The sequence below is a fragment of the Vicugna pacos genome, chromosome 11 (genome assembly GCF_048564905.1).
Source record: "Vicugna pacos chromosome 11, VicPac4, whole genome shotgun sequence".
Classification (NCBI taxonomy): Eukaryota; Metazoa; Chordata; class Mammalia; order Artiodactyla; family Camelidae; genus Vicugna; species Vicugna pacos.
In genome coordinates, this window is record NC_132997.1 from 60136704 (window position 1) to 60156254 (window position 19551).

Genomic DNA, 19551 nt, shown 5'->3' on the forward strand with positions numbered 1-19551 from the left:
GCTAGGTGTTTTGGCTATTCTTCTCCCCTAGCTTCTCTTTTCTGTAGAAAATGCACTTTTATGCTCTGAAAAGAAATCCAGAAATCACAGTGAATGATTTGTATGAACAGAGTCATATCCTTCTAAAATTAAAAATACATTCTTTTAGCCGCATCCATGTGTGATTAGCTACTTGGTAGGACATACAAACCCCTACATGTATGTTTATTGGTGAAAACCTAATTCACTATTCCTTTGAAGGTCTGGTAGTAACACTACTACCACTGTCACCTCTGCCAATAATAATGACAATAATAGTATGTTTAATTGTAGCTAGCATAGATACAGTGTTAACCACATGCATGGAACGCTTTTCAGTGTTTTACATGTACTCAATAATTTATCCCTCAAAGCAACCCTGTGAGAGAGATGCTATTATAATCCTCACTTGGTAGATGAAACTGAGGCATGGAGAGGCTAAATAATTTGCCCAAGTTCACACTGAAATGGTTAAGTTTTACTTTAATGTTAGCCCAGTAGGATATTGAGTCTATAGACAGTGAGAGGAGTAAAAATATGGGTATTCCCCTGACATACTGACTTCTCAGATGATTGTCAGTTTTTAGAGATACTGAGATCTCTCTTCTTCAGCTTGGAGGATATGACTGATTGGGGCTAAGGTGTCCAGGTGGTCAGTGTTCCCCAGGCGGGTTGTGGTCATTGGTCATGAGCAGAGGCAAGGGAGTAAGCACTGGTTTGCATCCATGCAGCCGTCTACTCTGACAGAAAGAAAGGACTGGCAGTGGGGTGTTGGGTGTGGGTAGCTCACAAGGTGACTGAGGGTTAGCCTGGAGGGGGCATGGGCATGGCTGGGACAATGTAAAAGTTGCTGGGTGATCAGGCGTGTTTAGACATGATGTCCATGGCAAGGATGAAAGAGTGGAGGAGGTCAAGAATGTTTACTCCGTTTTTCAGAGGCAACTCCATCAGCTGCAAATTTCACGCCTGAATTTCTCTCCCAGCTTTATATGTCCCTAAACTATCTTTGTCTGCTTCAGCTGTGTAAAATTTTTGTTTTTCCTTTTCTCTATTTCTTTCCCCCACTTCCTCCCTCCCTCCCTTTCCCTCCGTTCTCCCCTTCCACCCCCGTTTTCCCCTCCCTTGCAGCCTTCACATGGTGACAAGACATCTAATCCTGAAGTCCTGAAATGGATGAATGATTTGGCTAAAGGTCGTAAGCAGCTTAAAGGTAAATGCCAGCTAAGGGTCTCCTTTCTCATAAAGGAAGCAGTTAAAACAGTGATAATGTGCTCCAAGGAGTTTTTGATTCTCTTCTACCTGTGTCCTTTTTAACCTTGTCTCCTGCCTAGACTGGAGGCCCCATCTTGAAATAAGGAGTAAAGAGTCCCCTTCATTGTTCAATGCCTTTTAATAAGTCCCCCTGTGAAGAGACTGGGGAATTCCAGATTCCCAGGTGGAATGATTCACTTCAGTGCCAGGAACATTTCAGTGTGTGGAGAATTCACTTCCCTGGGTTATTGGATTCTTGGATGTTATAAACAGAAGAGGCCTGAGCAGTCATTTACATACCCCACTACATAGATGAAGACATTTGTGTCCAGAGAGAGAGAAAGGTGACGTAGCTGGGAGGTGCTGAGCTCGGAGTAAAAACCTGTTTTCTTGCCTCCTTATCCAGTGTTCTTTCTTTGTCTCTCTGGAGATGGTGGTGTGAAGATTCATTAACTCTAAAATCTGTTTTTAGGGACTATGGTCATTTACCAAAAATAAATACATATATATTTTCTTCTTCCCTCTAACTCTTATTTCAATACTTAGAGATATGGGAGATTTCCCACATTTCTAAAAGGATTGCGATAAAGAACTGGAAAGGAATATTAATCAGTGGTATTAAACTACAGTGATGTGGCAGGTTTATAAAATATGTAGTGTTTAAACACCACACCAGTGTCTAACTGGAAAACAAACATCAAACAAAGAGAATGAGCTATGTAATTGAGAAATCAATATAAATGGCCTCATTCCAACGACCAGTCCCTTGTAATTCCCTGGTAACTCCCAGGTGGCCTTTTTATTTTTTAATTCTATAGGTTTATATAAAGCCACATTGCGATAATGGTGATTTCCAGATTCTAAATACTGGCATTAGACAAAATTGTGAAATCTGTCAAGTTGGGGCTGGCACTTCCATCTCCTCTTTCCCATCCCTCCTGCATATCCTCAGATGTCTGCATGTGTAATGCCTTCCAGAAGCACTTGCATTTCCACAGAGGCTCTTACTGACTGCACAACTTTCAAAACCCAAGTAAATGGATCTTGAGTGCAGACTTTCAGGTGCTGTGGTAGATAGCAGGGGAAAACTTTGGGGCAGGTACCACTGGTCTTCCTCCAGAACAGCTCCTCTGAATTCTAAACCACTGAGTTACTCCCACACACGATCCTCCCCTCCATGAGATCCCAGCCTCAAGAGCCATCTCTCTTCACGTCTGACTGGGAGCCTGTGTTGCTGGCTTCAGTTTTTGAGGCTGCCCTTGCCCCATGGAAGGCCGTCATCAGCACTGTTCATTTCCACCATCTTGGTGTTAGGGGAGGGGAGTCCTCAGGTTCTCTGCTCTTATTAGGGCCAGTGAGTCCTCCCTCTCTTGATAACTTGTGGCAATTCTCTTAGAACTAAAGCTGAAGCTGTCAGAAGAACAAGGAAGTGTTCCCAAAGGCCCACCTAGAAACCTGTCCTGTGAGCAAGCCGCAGTCCCCAGAGAGAACGGGAAGCCGGAAGCTGCAGGCCCTGAGCCAAGCTCCTCTGGAGAGGAGACTCCAGATGCTGTGCTGACATGCCTGAAGGAGAAGAGGGAGCATCTTCCTTCCCAGGAGGATTCTAAGGTACCTTGCTAACCTTCACAGGGCCCAGCACTCCACATCGTGCCGGTGAGATCATGATTTGACCAATTTGTAAGAGCACTTAGGTACCACATAAACATCTTTAGGTGACTGGCTCTGAAATTTCAGTCAGGTGAGTTCCTAGTGGATTATTAGCTGTGCCCTAGGGTGCTGCCGCATGGTTCCAGGATGTTGCCTTTCTGGAGGAGAGTGTTGTTGCATGCTGATGGGAAACAAATGGTAAAGACACGAGGATGTATCACTTCCCTTTCCCCCCTGGTTTCCCGCTGTAAGTTAGCAAATGAATCCAAGACTAGTATTACCATCTCATTTTACTGTATGTTTTATGTACAAAATGCAGCAGGGATGAGGTATAAATAGTAAGGGAAGTGGTTTGGTATTTTATATGAAAAGAATCGAGAGTTTAGGGTTTCTTGAGGATTATTAGGTAATATGACTGAAGACTTCAGCTTTAGACGTCGTCGTTTTGAAATCTTTGTGAGACGCCCGGGTAGAGTTTTCAGTTACACGTTTTGGATACATGAGCCTGGAGCTCAAAGAGAAGATTTACTATCTTTTACAAAAAGATCATGAAGTGAATTCATGTTTCCCTAGTTAATCCTTCCTCATCCTGCATATCCATGCTTACATTTCACTTATGCCATGGAACCTTCCTTGTGGTCCTTCCTGTCAGAACGCTCAGAGTGGTGTGGCTGCCTTTCATTTCTTGAGTAATCTGCAGCTGCCCTATCGCAGTTCTAATATGCTGTGTGCCACTCTCTGTCTCTCGTGTTACAGTACTTTAAGCTTCTTGAGTTTAGTCTGTTTATTGCTCATGATCCTGCAGTGTGTTTGCATGGTAGGTATTGAATAAATGTTTGCAGAGTGAATGGATAGATGAGTGAACAAACTAGCATAACTAACTTTGAAATGAAGTCTTCTTGAGAAGAATGCTGGCTTTACCTGCTCTGTTATACATTATCTAGTCTTAACCATAAGGTGGAACATATGCCAAATCCCAGAAGGCTCACCATATACCCCTGGTCAAGTGATTTACATTGGTACATGTGACCTACAAGTAGAAATGCACCCTTGGCCGTCTCTGTCTTTGTGAAATACTTTAGACTTAAAAATAACCAATACATGTTTTGACGAGTAAATCGAAGATTTTTTATCCACTCAGCCAACCTGTCTCCCTCCTTCCACCCCTAGAGATTCTAGACTTTTGTGATAGTGAATAAGTAGATGACTTATTTGTGAGTGTGTGTGTGTGTAAACACACTCATATCCAGGCACATCTGTGGTTTTCCATCCTTTTGTGCTTCTGATGCTTTCCTGTATTTTATAGTTACTTTGACCACATCTATGAAGGCAACTTGGTGAACACCCAGGTCCTAATTCTGTGTTCTCCTCAATTGACTAGGGCAGAGAGGGATGAGTTGGGACTGGTGTAATAGACTTAGAGCAGGACTCAGTCCTTGAACAAGCCACTTGCTAATCATAAACACTTGCTAAACGAACTAATTCTCGGAAACACAACTTCCTCATCTGTAAAGTATAGATAATACCTATTTATATAACTATTGTGACACTCAAGGGAGGTGCCTGGTGACTGTTGGCAATCATTCATTTGCGGAAAGATTTGAGTGCCTTGTGTTGTGAGGTACAATACATGCTAGATACAAAAAATAAGCCAGATAGATAAGTGATGTGGGTCACTGCCTTCATGGAGCTCATGTTTTTCTGGGAGTTGGGACACAACAAGACATAACCCAATAAATCATTAAAGATTTTGTTAAGTGCTGTGCAAAGAATTAAACAGATGATATGATAGAAAATAGTGAGCATGGTTTCTACTTTATATAGGGTGATTAGGAAGGCCAATAAGGTGACATTTAATGTAGAAGGATCAGCAGGCCAAGAGAGCAGCAAAGAGCATTCTAGACAGAGGGAACTGCAAGCCTGGAGGCCTTGAAGGAGGAGCTTGTTTGTGGTTGGAATTCTCAGGTCTGAAGGCTGGAACACAGGGTAGCATGAGATGAAGTCAGAAAGGTAGGTCAGGGCCCATAACACAGGACCTTTTAGGCCACTGAAATTATTGGGAAGCTGTTGAATGGTTGTAAGTGCGAAAGTGACATGGTGTGCTTTATGCTTAAAAGATCTTTCTGATTGCTATGTGGAGAATAAATCAGAGGAGAGAAGACTGGAAAAGGGAGGATGAAATGGGTGGCTTGGACTAGGATGGTGGTCTTGGAGATGGAAAGAAGTAGACATATTCAAAGTATATTTTGGATATAGAATCAAAAGGACGTGCTGAATCATTGGATGGTAGGGAGTGAAGGAGAGGAAGAACCAAGGGGATGATGAGTCCACTTACGGAGACGGGGGAAACCGGAGGAGCAGCAGGTTGAGTGTGGGAGTGGGGTCTGCTTGGAGCATAGTAAGATTTTTGAGGACTAGGATGATCAGCCATCCCAGGCTTCCTTAGACTTTCCTGACTTGAGCGCTGAGTATTCCATGGCCCACAAAAAGCCTCAATCCTGGGAAAACTGGGAAGGTCGATTACCCTATGAAGGCACCTAAGTCAAGTAAAAATATGCAAATGCAAGTCTGAAGATAGGAGAAAAATCTCTGCATTCCTTGTAAGTCATCTTTGTGTAAATGGAAATTTATTTCTATTTTAAATGAAATACCTATTGAACTGTTTAGTAAGTGTCAGAAGCCCCTTCAGATAAACCTCGTGTCTCTTCAGGAGGCTGCAGTTCGGCCCTTGGAGTAGAGAGCATTGGTTGTAGAGCACGTGTGCCTCAGTGTCCTCCACCGCAGTGTTGTTCCTGGGAGAGGCTAACACAGTGAAGCGTGAAGTGGCTGAGCAGCTACTGGGCGGCTCCTGGAGGGGAGTCCGGAAGACACAGCAGAAGGAAAGGGAGGATAATACATTCCCACAATGGTTTGTATTATTCCTGGCTCCTCAGTGAGCTCGTTAGCATTTGAGTTTATCTCATTAGGTCCTATTTCTTTAAACTCAAATTGACAGATGTTTTTCATCTGGGGTCTTTGCTTTACTGCTGAAAATGCATTAAATATTAAAGCTTCCGAGACGAAGAGTTCTTTCTTTTCTGGAGAGACCTTTATTATGACTCTTGCTGAAATGTTTGCATTTGGTGTTCAGTCAGAGCCCACACTGACGCTGGGAAGTCCTGCAGTGTGGCCTTGTCAGTTCAGACACTGCTGCTGAGCAATCTTCCTCTGGCACCTAGGGTTGATTCAGGGGGATAATCACTTCTGGGTCGCAGAGTATCCGCTGAGCACTGGAAGTCAATGAGTCATCCCCTAGGTCTGATTGTGGTGCCTGTTTATGTCTTTTTCTTTTGAAAATTCTGAAGTGGTACTGGCATATAGACCCTTTCTATGGTCCTTTCCAAGAACTGTAGGTGGAGTCAGGTGCACAGCACGAATTACCACAGTAGTGGCAGTTACTTGTTCTGGCCCTTCATCACCTGCAGCATCTTTGAGGGGAAAAGCAGATTTTTAAAAAAACATCGTAATTCATTTTATTTTTTAAGCCAATAAAAATTTAATAACTGATTAGTGAGTTGTGCATTAGAGCGAGGGGAGACTTACAGGTAAAGGGCACCAGAAGGAAGATCCATCTTCCTAGATGGGAAGTTCCTTTAAACAAAAATTTAATTTTCTGACTAGGTAATACTTTCTCACGTAGTAAAAAAAATATATAAAAGGCTACTCATTAAAAAGACTCCTTCCCACCCAGTCTGCCAGCTCCAGTTCTGAGGTCTCCCAACCCCAAGCAGGTAACTCTTGTTATTAATGTTTTTTGTCTTCTTTTGGAGTTTCTATACAAAGCATATAAGAGAGTATCAATATACATTCTTAATTTGCCCCTTTTAAGCAAAGGTAGCAGAGCAGTCTTTGTAATTATGTCTCCTTTTTGCACTTTGCAAATTCCAGATAGCTTTCTATATCGAGTCATAGACAGCTTCTCATTTTTTTTATTTTTGAGCTTTATTCTTTAATAGCACCATAGTATTCTTTGTTTAGTAAGCTACAATGTTGACAGTACCCTCAGATCAACTAGCTTGATACCTTAGATAACATTTAGGGCCCCTGACTCTGTGTCAGGGGCATTTACGTAAGATAATTAGAAGCGATCCTCATTCTGCATATTAAGAATGAAGGTTCAGAGATTTCATAATTTTCCAAATTAAAAATAGTGTGTAATTTTTGAAGCTTGTTATCTGAACTCATGGCCTCTATTTTCAAGGCCAATATTAGTCTGCAGTCGGCTTAGAAATCAGAATTGACGAAGCCATTCTCTTCAGCAGTTGCTTTGTATGATAATGCTCATTATTGACTTTCCATGTTGTTTGACAGACCGGTTAGTTCAGATGGTCAGACTTGTTCCACATATACTGTCTCCCTCAGTGAGGGACTGGGGAGACTTAGACACAGGGAAGGTTTTGCAGGAGTTTAGTCCCTTAAGCTAAAGAGTAATAGATTCCCACCACTCATTGTCCACAGTGGAGAGTGTCAGTTCTACTTCTGTCTCCAGGAGAGAGCATGTTTATGGGGGCGGTTTGAATGATTTTTATTAGTTTCTGTGGTTTACTGTGAAAGAATACAAGGGACCAGTGCAATGGTGAGAAAGGGAGACGAGCATGGTGGTTAAAGCACTTAAGCTATGGTAGGTTTCCGCAGACAGCTTCCTGACCAGAGCCCAGAAAGAAAGAACACGTGGGCCAGCCACTCAGCAGCAGTTCTGCCTGGACAGCCAGCTTATTTGGGGACTGCTACTCCACACCTTGATGATTTGAATGACCTACTAGTTAGGGGGCCAGGAGTTTCTTTTTTTATGACAGAGTTGTCAGACTGTCAGCAAAACATGTCAGATTTTCTACTATGCACAGTCCCCTCTTGCTCAACCTCCTGTAAGTTTCATTCCTTCTGATGCCATCAGAAATGGAGGAGCAGAAAGTAAGGATAATTAGCTTTACATTTATCTTTAACACCTGACAATCCATTCTCTCCCTCGGTATCTCTCCCTGGCTCTTTGGGGTTATTCAACATGGTCCTTATTTCCTTCATTTAGATAAAAATCAAAGGTTATATGCTACTAACATACCACAGTCAGCCACCAACATACAGAATTAGGGAGGGAGGATGCATTTCAGAAAAAGAGGGCCATTGAATTCAGAGGACAAAATGTTCTGATTCTTAGTAGAACGTGGCTGAGGAATAGCCCCTTAGATTTGAGGCACCTGTCCAGCAGAGCCTACCTCTTGACTTGTTTTCCAGCATGAAGACTGACTTCTCAGGCCTCCTAATAGCTTGTCTCCACAGGCCCGTGAGTAGGAGCCAGCTCCTGGCACACGGTCTCACCACTAACCCTCCTCCTGCAGGCAGCCTGCCTTCCTGTCCAGACATACTTGAAGACAAGCATTTAGGGTATTAGAGTTTTGACAGTTTCCTCTACTTACAGCCATTGAACCCTCAAATCTCTCTTTGGGGATTGCTTTGGTGATGATCGTAAGAGTAAAAACATGGAATCATTGAAATGAAAGAGGGTGCGTACCTTGTACACATACCCTGACATTCATCTAGTGTCTGTGGAAGGAACTTTTCTCTAAAGGCATTCATCATTTTAAGTTGGTTTTTGGTCACTCTTTTCTTTTTCTTTTTTAAGACTAAATTTAGCTTTTCTAGACTTCAGAAAATACACTAAGAATAAATAAAATCACAAAAATCAAACTGTAATAGAGAGATGCCAGTAATAGTTACATACATCATTTTCTGAAGTGTTCTCTATGGAGTATGTCCCAATGAGATACTGAGTAAAGAACATTATTTCAGTGTTTTCTGAACTTAGAGATGTTTTTCTTTGTCACCTAAGAAATATATGAAATCTCATGGAATATATGAGAGGAAAAAAAAATTTTTCTTGTAAAGATGTGTCATGACTGAAAATGTTTAAGGAATGATTGGGCTAGAAAATGAAGGGTTCTTGGGGTTACTTAACCAATATTTAAAAGGCTCTACAGAGAAATATTATTTCTACTGAAAATAAAAGAACCTTAGATTATAGCCTGTGGAATTTATATGATTATTAAAAACTAGAGTACTTTTGCATGTAAACCTGGGTTGTTAGATTAGTAATAGGGAAAGGGACGTGTTGGATCCTGTGAGAATTTAAAGGGGTATATGATATAATCTTTGTCCTCAGGAAACTTGTAAATTATTTGGGGAGATAGGACTGAAATATGGGAAACAGCTAAGGCCCAGACAGATACGGAGAAGTTCAGAGACAAGGGAGATGAGTATGGGCCGGAGTGGTCCTCACCAGGGACGGGTGGCGGGGAGCATGGGGTGACTAGAAGGCTTTAAAAATACACACGCTGGAGCCATTTTCTTTTCCCTCAAGATTCTCTTAGCGGATCTGGAAGCAGACTCGACACTTGGGCACGTGCACTTTGAGGAGAGATACCTGAGATTATACTCTGCGCTGTTTCTCTCATTCCCTCCCCACTCCCTGCCAAGGGAGAACCTTTGGACTGGAGCGAAAAGGAGGTGGTGTGTAGTAAATATATAGAAAATTAATGCAGGATACACCTCAGGGAGGAAAACCAAGGCAAGCAGAGGAGTTTGGTCATTTTGGATGGAGAGGTAGGGGTAGGTAGGTAGGTAAATAGATGATTAATAGATAAATGGGAAACCTTAAAATTGTATGTACATTGTGACATGTTATAAAGTGTGCTTAGGGATGAGTCAAAGAACAGAGGGGTAATAGAATGCATCAGTTTGACCAAGAGGTTATTTAATATTTTGGTCAGAAGGAACTTTTTAACTCCAACTTAACTTGTCGTTTAGGTAGGAAATTGAGAACTCAGAGGTTTTATCCGAAGTATTTAGTTTATGTCCGATTGAGCCAGTAAACTAGCATATAATCCAGGCATGTAGAAATGAAGACCTGGACAAGGTTGGCGTCTGTGGATATAATCTTGAAAGTCCAGATAAAATGCATGTGTCAGAAGAAAAATGGATAGGTCTTGATCACCCATTGGTTTTTTAAGAATGAAAAAGTAATTAAAGAACAGGCTCCTAACTGTTTAAACAGTGGACTCCTTCAGAAAGCTATAGACACATCTTTCTAAACTTGGACCTATTCTTTAAGAAACTTTTCCTCGAAGAAAACTGACATGTAACGTATATGGTATCATGAATGACTGCCCTACCTTTTCCTAATTACTGATGCATTAGAGTATTATTACCCTTACTCTGAGGCCTCAAAACATTTTTTTTTTGGCCTGCTAGAAATACTGACATGTTTTCATTCTTGTTTGAGAAAGGAACAATAATTAATTTCATGTTTTCCAGGTGACTAAGCAAGACAAGAACCTCATAAAGCCTCTTTATGACCGATACAGAATTATCAAGCACATCCTGTCCACGCCTTCCCTTATCCCAACAATTGTAAGTCACGGTACTTGCATCACCTGGAAACCTGTCCTTGTGCTTGTGCCGGTGTTTAGCGAGGGACAGTTACAAAGGCGCCTTCTTGGCACTGTTTGCTGCCAGCAAGGCCAGCTGTTATTTCAAAAAGTAGAAACGTGGCCTCCCTCAGCCCCAACAGTGTGCTTAACAGTGACGGGCAAAACTGTCACGAAATAGGAATATACAGCAACTTCGTTTTTGAAGCCAGTTTTAACATTTGCTTTCGTTGCTTGGGTGAGGAGAATAAACAATAGATTATAGTTTGGCGTCACCTAATTTACAGCAGAGCTAGACAAAACAGAGCCTTTCTGTGTGTGTGGTTACTTTTTCTCCTTTAATATGTTCCTTGATACAATGCAGCATTTGTCTTTGATACCATTTGACCATCACTATACAAGATATAAGTAGATCTTTTGCAATAGATAATATGAATGTGGAAATTGAGTTAGACTGTTTTTAATAAAGAATGATTTATGGGAATACAGAACTAGAAAAAACACCACGAATCCTACTCCATCAATATTAAAACAGCCACTTGCTCAAGATACCAGTATTAAAAGAAAGAAGTGTTAACAAGTATGAATTTAAGTATACTACAGTACGCTTAGACTTCCACAATTCTAAAGATAAAGCCGATACTGGTTCCTTGCAAGAACATCTTTGGGTCGTGATAAGCATTACCAGAACAGGTTAAGGAGTAACTCCATTTTGTTTTGGCCTTGGTAGAGCTCTTGCCTGAATTTTTCAATTTTCTGAGTATCCTCTGTATCTGAAAGTGGCCCACATAGAACTTGATTGTGGGTATTTCTGGATGACAGAAGGAGTCTGTAGTCCATCTCAGCCCAACCCATGTAAGTGTTACGAAGCTGGGGCCCAGAAGTCTGGGTGAAAGGGGAGAACTACTAGGCACCGCGGCCCAGCCCGGACTGCCTTCCAGACGTCTACGCCTTCGTTAGCCCAGCGAAGAGAGCTGGGTTGGTGAGCGTTTTAGCCCAGGATGGCTCCTGCTTTGCTCATTAACTTCTGCAAGTTTTTTTGGTGCAGCTGAGCAAGAGCTCCTCTTGGTTGCCTCCTTGTGGGTTCTCAGTAGGCACAGAGGTCGCTGTTTTCATGATGTCTGTTTACGGTTCCCCTTCCTATTCTTGCTTCCTCAAGAGGCACTTAGCATTTTGTGACTTTAACTCTTCCTATGATAAGCAGGAGGAAGAAGACTCTGATGAAGACTGTCCACAGGGAAGCCCACAACCTTCTTTGCCAAATCCAGCATCCCACCTCCCTGCTGGCGACCACCTCACCTACCCTAGTGAGACTGAGCCTGTTAGGGTCCTGCTGCCAGATGAAAAGAAAGAAGTCAAACAGCCAGCCCTCTCCATGTCCAATTTACACGAGGCCACCATGTGAGTGTGAATCCTAAGTGTGGAGTTTTCCTTTTAACTCCTCTGGTCTGGGGGACCTTATGTGTGCACACAAAATTCAGAAGAGCTATTAAACTCTAAAAATACTGTCTACCAGAGAGAAGCCTTAAAAGCACAATCTGGTTATCTGTCCTCTTGCCAGAAAAATAGGGACAACAAAGCCATGAGGAACCAAGGCTTCTGATAAGATCCTAAAGATGTCATGAACGCTAACGTTCAGTTTGCTATGGTTGCACGTTTTCAGCGGGGTCTGGCCCCAGTGTAATGCTTGGCGCCGTGTGAAGCAGAGTTGCCCTTTGAAAATGCTGGACCAAAAGGAACTGGGATCCAGTGTTGGGTCCACAGCTGTCAAGGCTTTATCCTAATCTATTCCATTTAGATAAAATGGTTTCTCCAGACTGGGCCTCAAGTAAATGAGCTGACCTTTTTATCCTAATGGCCCCTCAGTCAGGAGCTATTTGGCTTTTCATTAATATTATCATTATTGTTACCATTATTCAGTAGCTGGCATTCCTCTTGATCACTTGGCCTTCTTTGGTTTGTGTATCATAGGCCAGATTATGAGATTTTTCTTGAACATGTATTATATTGTAGTGAGTGTATGCCCCAAGATAGGGATGGAATCCCCACAAATAAGGAGCAAGACCAAGGACTAAGCTGTAAGCTGAGATTTGAGTTGTGCTTGTATCAGTTGGTACCCCAATTTCAGCTCAGGGAAGAGTGATCTGTTTGGAAGCAGAGTATCAATCTTCCTTCCTCCCTCCCTCCATTTGCTGGTGGTTCTAAAACAGCTATTCTTAACTTTTGCTGGGTGTTGGACTTTTTTTTTTTTTAAAGCAATGCAATCTTTTTCTTTTTGGAAAATGTGCATATATAATTTAAGGAAGTTCAGAACGTTTCTGAAACCAGATATAAGTTCCCCAGATGAAAATTCCTGCTGTAAATTTCTCTCTTAGGAGAACGGAGTAGAACCTGCAACAGAATTACAGCTTTTTTCTTTGGCTCTTTGTTTCATTCCCAAGGGTTTTGCCATTCTCTCTCTATACTAGATGAAGGGTAGAATTTTCTTTAAAATCTCTTCCTCCTGTGCCTCTTAAGTTTAGTCTGTCACCAAATACTGATGAGTATTCCTCCGGAATGTCTGTCTCTCCCTCATGAGTTCATAAGGCCTTTACTCTCATTATTTTTTATAATGGACTCAGTCCACTTGCCTCCTGTCTGTCCTTTCTCTTTTCCTATGACGTTGTTTTCATCAAGTTATTTCCTCTGTGATGTGCTCCCTTGGTCAGGCTCTACATGTGCCAAACTTAGAAGACACTCTTGTAGGCAGAACATTTCTACATCATAATATACTTTTGCTAAACAGGTCAGTCAGCTCATGATAATCAGTTACGCTGGAGCTCACTAACGGCAAGTACGTGTTTTACCTGACACAGGCCTGTACTTCTCGATCATCTCCGAGAAACTAGGGCTGACAAGAAGAGACTTCGGAAAGCCTTAAGAGAATTTGAGGAACAGTTTTTTAAACAAACAGGAAGGTAAGTATAGGCAGAGATATTTCTGAGCTAATATTGCCTAGAAAACTACTTGTAAGAGTGAGTTGCAATTTTTTTGCAGGAACAGTGACTTTATACAAGACCTAAATAATCTGCACAGTGACTTAGACCCAGGATTTGTTTAATGCAACATTCTAACAGTGCTGTTATTGGGTATGTTTTATGGGAGGCTGTAGCTATCAGGTATGAGACACCAAGATTTAAAAAAAAAGGTGAACTTCCCAAGCCCCCAACTTTGCATAATAAATTTCATCATAGCTATTGAATTTATTTAACCCTTTAAAAAATCAATTTTTCAGCCCATATAACTTCTTTGTTCTTAGTTCCTTAGTTCCACAATTTATTCCCTACTTAAATAATTCTTCATTTGCTTTACATATATCCATTAAGCATCGGGATCTACCCTTAATTATTTTATTTCAGGAGTTTCGTCAAACATTCACAGCTATATTCTTTCTATCCCTTAAATAAATGTTTAGTTACATCCTCTACTTTTCTATGTCAACCCACGTTTCTTTATGCACTCCATTAATTTCTTAGAAATTTTGGTGTACCATCAAAATTATATATATTTATATATATGTATATATAATTATAGGTATGTATGTATATATGTATAAAATCATGAGATAAGGGTTATTATCTATTATCTAAAGGTTATAAGAGACAGAGACAGGTCACTTAGCTGTCCTGAGCCTGTTCCCACAGTTGTAAAATGAAATGATTGGAGTCCCTGGGATTCCTTGGAAAGCTGTCGCTGTCACGTGGGACATCAGTCTTTAACTTTCCCAAAGTCAAATTGTTAAGGTGGCAGAGTCAGTGATGGGCGTCAGTGATACACTCGCTCCTCAGCATTCTTCTCCGTCTAGGTGCCTGCCTCTCCTGAATGGCTTTGACTTCAGCAGCCCCGAGGGTTGCCCTGACTGAGAAGGGACTGTTTTCTAAAAGCGGCTTGGAAGCTTAGTCTTGCCACCTCTTAGTAACTTTCCGTTTCAGGTCGCCAGGGCTTGCTCGCTCGGACTAGACCTGTCAGACTTCTTCCACTCCGCAAGTACAGAGGTAGCCCACCAAGTGTTCTGGCTGGAATCTTTCCTTCCAGTTGGTGACTATAAGTCCAAAGTACTTACCTTGCTGCTGCTGCTAACTATCTAGTGAGGAGTGTTATATGGCTGTTAAATTTAGAACATGAGACGTAATTTCTTGTTTCCTTTTTCCATTTCTACTTCTGCCTTTACAAAATTACCATACAATTTTTACATCTTTTTAACCTATTTGAACCCAGGAATTTGAAGAGTTGGAGAGCTGCCCCATGTGTTAGTGGTCCTGCCTAATGGTCTGCAGCAGCACTTGCATGCCTTTCCACATACGGGGAAGTTAATGTTCTGCTTGTTAGCATTCTGTGCACAAGTGAGTCCCAGACCCACTTCACATGCGCCTGATAGTTGACTGAGGTTATATGCCCTCTTGTGGCAACACACTTAAACTAACTGCAGAAGCGGTGCTATGTTACTAGTAAAGTCAAATAGTTGAATGGCTAGAAAATACGGATCTTAATCTTATTTTCCTAAAACATTTCATTGGGAAAGGTTAACTATCCATAGGTAAAATAATCATGCAAATGGATTATTAAAAATTCTAAGGTACTGTGAATGTTCTTGGTAATACTCACCATGCAAGAAGCATAATTATATAGATATGACATTATTAAGTTATGAGCCAAGAACTGTGCTAAACAGTAGTGTATTTTATATAATGGGAAAACTGCTTAAGGAAATATTTTGAAAAAATTTTCACTCTGGCCAGTGTACCCTGGTTTATTAGCCAAAATGGAGTATGCAGGGCCAGAGAAAATTACATAATGGACTATTAGTGTTTCCATGTAAATTAGACCATTTTTTCACTTAGATCTGTTTACACAAATTAAGATGGTATTTAGACACCCAGTTATAAGTTTGGCCCAGAACACAGAATGGAGGCAAAGAATTATGTAACTGAGACAACATTTAAAAAGAACCCCGTGTATAGATTTGAGCATTGTTCTCTGTTCTGAACAAGATTATTTCAGGGCAGCATACAGTGTTACACCACCAGTAGATAACTACATTCTTAGGGGTTCTATTTATAGATTAACGGTTCTTTTATTTGTCATCTTATCAGTACTGGGAAAGTAGATGGGGTCTAGGTGGAACGTCCCGTGCTTGCTGCCTGCCCGGTGGTCTAATTGGAGAGTGCTCGTGCTTATTTTCAGTAGCAATTGTGGAGACTTCACGTGTGTTTTCCACCCTTCGTACTTCAGACTTACGGATGGAATATTCTAAAAGCAATTGGCCATCTTTATTAAGTAAGGAGAAAAGACCCTTCTGAGATCCTGAAGTAGCTATTGTCCTTTAGAAAACATATCCTGGCAATCAGTTTATTTTTGTGGGAAGGCAAATAGTTTGAACTCCAGGTGTTACCCAAGTATTCTTCAAAGTAAATGTCAAGAACGTGTAGTAGTTAAAATGCATTTTTATAAAAACAGATGCATCATCATGTACCTGGTCTTAGTAGAATTAGTGTGCAAAGGGAATCACTACAATTTAGACTCATAAATTCCTTAAAGGAAATTCTCAGTTCTCAGTGGTTCTTCTATACAGTAGCAGAGACAGATATAATAATTACAAGAAAACTTAGAAATATTTCATGTTTTTAAGGTAGATACTGAGTTTTTCTCTTATTACTATAAATTTGTTGTTTCTATTAGTATAATTTCTGTAGTATTTTTTGGTTGATATTTTTAACAACTATCACTCTAAAGACGAAACACTGCACAGCATGGAACTGTGGTGTGGGTAATGGGAGAATGACTAGATAAGAAATGCCTTGAAGGTTCTGATTTTTTTATTTTTTACTCAGACCTTTTCAGTTGCCTCAATGTTATATGTCTATGCACTGGATCATATTTGCAAAATACCTATGATACTTAGCTTCTCAAAAAGTACTGCTATATTGAGACCTAGTAACACATGGATGAGGGAGTGAATGAAGATGAAAGGGAAGGGAAAAAAAAAAAGATGTAAAAATCAAGTAGAAACTGCTACCCTGTCCTTTTTTTCATTTAAGGATTCAAAAAGGACTTTTAATGACTTGGTTCCTTATGAACTAATAGATGGTATTTTTTTTTTTTTGCAGAAGTCCACAAAAGGAAGATAAGATACCCATGGCAGATGAGTACTATGAATACAAGCACATCAAAGCCAAACTGAGGCTGTTAGAGGTCCTCATCAGCAAGCAGGATGTGGCCAAAACTATCTGAGGTACAGAAAATGTTTGTGATTGCTTTCACCTGAGAGAGTCGTTTATCTTCCTCTGCCATTCTTGCTAAGTACTTTTGACAACTGAAAACTGAAGCACTTTAGTGGTAGTATTAGCTGTTTTAAGAACAGAAGGGAGTAAAATGGGGGGAAAATACAAGTAACAGTATAATTGGAAAATAAAATTCAGCCTTCTCCAGGACAAGGAGAAAACTCAGTATAATTATGTTAGAAAACAGCTATTTTATCAACTCTAAATAACACAAAGCATCACCATGTTCAATGGGTCACTTGTCAGATAGAGTCTATTTAGTGTCGAAAGTTTGCTTATATTGGCATATGGAAAACAGCATGACTTTAAAATATCAGTAAGAAGAGAAACTCTTAATTTCATGTAGGAAGGAATACAGCTAGTAAGAATGTAATTTATTTGAAACTTCTAATAGATTTTTTAAGTGACAAAAAAAATTTACTACCTTGTCCCTTAAGTCTGCTAAGCTTTAAGCACCCTAAAATATACTAGAGTGTGTTACTGCTAATTTTTTATTTCTATATAAAAATAGCACAGTATTTTATGTTACTTAAAATTTTACATTTCTGATTACCAAAGTTCATTCTGATAGCATGTACTTTGTGCATTTATCTTTGTCTATAACTGAGAGATGTTTATATTAAAATATTGTATCGAAATTTGAAAATAGGTATTTTGGATAGATGTGTCTGTAGTATATAATTAATGTGATCACAGTTATGATTGCTAATTGTTTTGTTTACTCTAAGATTATATAACTATTTTTCCATTGGGAATACGTGTTTTTCTTAATGTTCCAAGGTCTTTGTAAAGTCAAAAAACTTTCTCATGAGCTGTAGTTGTTCCTCATTCTGTATAAAAGGAAAGGTTTGGAAAATGGTTTGTTATGACACCTTGGAAGTGAAGACAGAGTATTTGATTTACTTCATGAACTTTAGTGTATATTGTTTTGTTATTATTTTGTACCAAACCACATATTTATTACTTTTTGCTTATATAAAAATAAGTAAAAGGTCAACATTTTTCTCTTAATACCAACAACCATGTTTGTATTCACATTTTCATATAGTTTGGATGGGAAGAGTATTGACTTTTCAGAAGCACACTTTCATGGGGTTATTGTTTTCTCTGTATTTACCTGGTGGTTTATAACTTGTATGAATCAGAATAATGTCCTTCATACATTTGTTTAATTAAGTCACCTACTTGTAACAGGACAGATTACACAGCTATCTGAGGTTTACAAACTACATCTTTGATAAGGGAAATGGTTTCATGACATGTATACAATTGCTATTAAAATGTAACTCTATATATTCTATAAGATTGTAAATATTTTATACAACAATACAAATAAAATATTTTTCTATTATATTTATTATGTTGAAACACAGTAGTTTCCTGTTAGCTAATATAAATAACATAAATAACACTGTCAAACAACAAGTTGGAAGTGCTGACAATTCTAAGCTTCAGGATTTAACTCATGCTGCAATTAACACCCTTTCATGCGGTTTGGAGTTATCCCAATATTTGTTCAGTAGATTAAAATGAGTGCATATTTAAACACCATTTATAAGCTATTTTATATTTTGCTAAAGCAGTTTATATAATTGTTTTGTTACGTTTGGCATAAAGGAAAAATAAAAACATTGCAGCATCTAGGCAAGAAAGTGTCAGAAGGACAACTGAGGCTATTTCATCATTGAAAGTAGTGGGAAGGGCAGGGAATGGGAAACACTAAAACAGCTCTGAATGAAATTTGAAAAGTGGCAGTTTGCTTTTGGTGATAGTGGCATGTGCATGCGTCAGTGGAAAACATCTGGTGATGAAAATGGACAACAGAGGATCAACGCTCCTAAGGGAAGAAAAGGACTAAGAATAAGAAAAGTGGGCATTAGCGTCCAACACTGATATTACAGGTTTTGCAGCTGGGATCTTTCTTTGCATTTGCAGTAGACAAACTCATGAGCTGATGACCAGTGATTTCTGCCACGGTGCCTAGAGAAAGATCCACAGGGTCAGTGTAAATGACTTCTAAAATGACATCTTGGGCATGGTGGTAAACCAGCATCCCATCTTCTTCTGTGCAGGTCAAAAATTTATTATCCTTGGAATTCAGTTGAGGAAGGCGCTGCTTACAAAAATCATCTCCTGGTGATCCCACTGGGGCAATAACAAGAATCACATAATGATAAGCAGTGTACATACAGTAGAAGTCCCCAAAGTATAAGTTAGTATTGGGGTTAAAAAGTTTTTCTGCCGCAACCTCAAACCTGTATCTTCCATAAGGTGAATCCTGCGGTGGTTTGCCAGTATTGAATTCAGTGCTGCAGCTGAAGAAGATGCCTTCTAGTTTTCCACTGATGGGAGAACCGTGGCTGCCACTGTTATCCTTGACAGAGGGCTGCATAGCATTCCCATGATGCTCTCTGCAAGAGAAAACAAATGGTCACTGCTTGGTACAGCTGTGGTAAAGCTGCTGATGTGCAGCATTCAATGGTGATAGGCCTGAACGTCAACTGTCTGGTATTAAAAGCCTGAGTGCTCATCCATCCTACCATCAGATCAAGGATAATGCATCTTTTGACATTACCTATAGGTGGCTAAATTCTAGCCTTGACCAAATCTCAACAGGTGCTCCGGCTACGAGAAATGCCCTAACACCAGTGACAAACGTCATCTTTGAGGAAATACAGTCTAGCACCAGGAAGTGCTGGAGTTCTTATACGTGTCTACCATCTCAGTGGATTCCTGAAGAGAAAACCTTCAGAGACAGGTGTTTTAAGGACAGTTAGACTACCTAGTGAACTTGAAGAGAGAGCATATTTTGATTTGGGGTAAGGTAAAGCAATATTCATTTAGGAATTCATTTC

At 40.1% G+C, this 19551-nt stretch overlaps 2 protein-coding genes across 18 annotated transcripts in view; one reads left to right on the top strand and one right to left on the bottom strand.

Annotated features, from left to right (window-relative positions):
• Positions 1-19551, top strand: part of FAM13C (family with sequence similarity 13 member C) — a 344617-nt gene that overhangs the window by 293882 nt on the left and 31184 nt on the right. For 10 of the 14 annotated variants that reach the window (XM_072971482.1, XM_072971483.1, XM_072971481.1 and 7 more), the window contains 6 exons: positions 1147-1228; positions 2666-2877; positions 10264-10359; positions 11578-11777; positions 13232-13333; positions 16523-16647. In XM_072971482.1, coding sequence (XP_072827583.1) covers positions 1147-1228; positions 2666-2877; positions 10264-10359; positions 11578-11777; positions 13232-13333; positions 16523-16646 — 816 coding nt within the window. In that variant the 3' untranslated portion in view covers position 16647. Of the gene's footprint in view, positions 1-1146; positions 1229-2665; positions 2878-10263; positions 10360-11577; positions 11778-13231; positions 13334-15599; positions 15693-16522; positions 16648-19312; positions 19516-19551 lie in introns of those variants that run through there. The other 4 variants (XR_012077447.1, XM_072971479.1, XM_072971480.1 and 1 more) reach the window with 4 other exon arrangements.
• PHYHIPL (phytanoyl-CoA 2-hydroxylase interacting protein like) overlaps positions 18035-19551 on the bottom strand; it is a 49271-nt gene continuing 47754 nt past the window's right edge. For all 4 annotated transcript variants that reach the window (XM_006209090.4, XM_072971489.1, XM_031682490.2 and 1 more), the window contains one exon: positions 18035-19107. In XM_006209090.4, the coding sequence (XP_006209152.1) occupies positions 18573-19107 (535 nt within the window). In that variant the 3' untranslated portion in view covers positions 18035-18572. The remainder of the gene's footprint in view (positions 19108-19551) is intronic.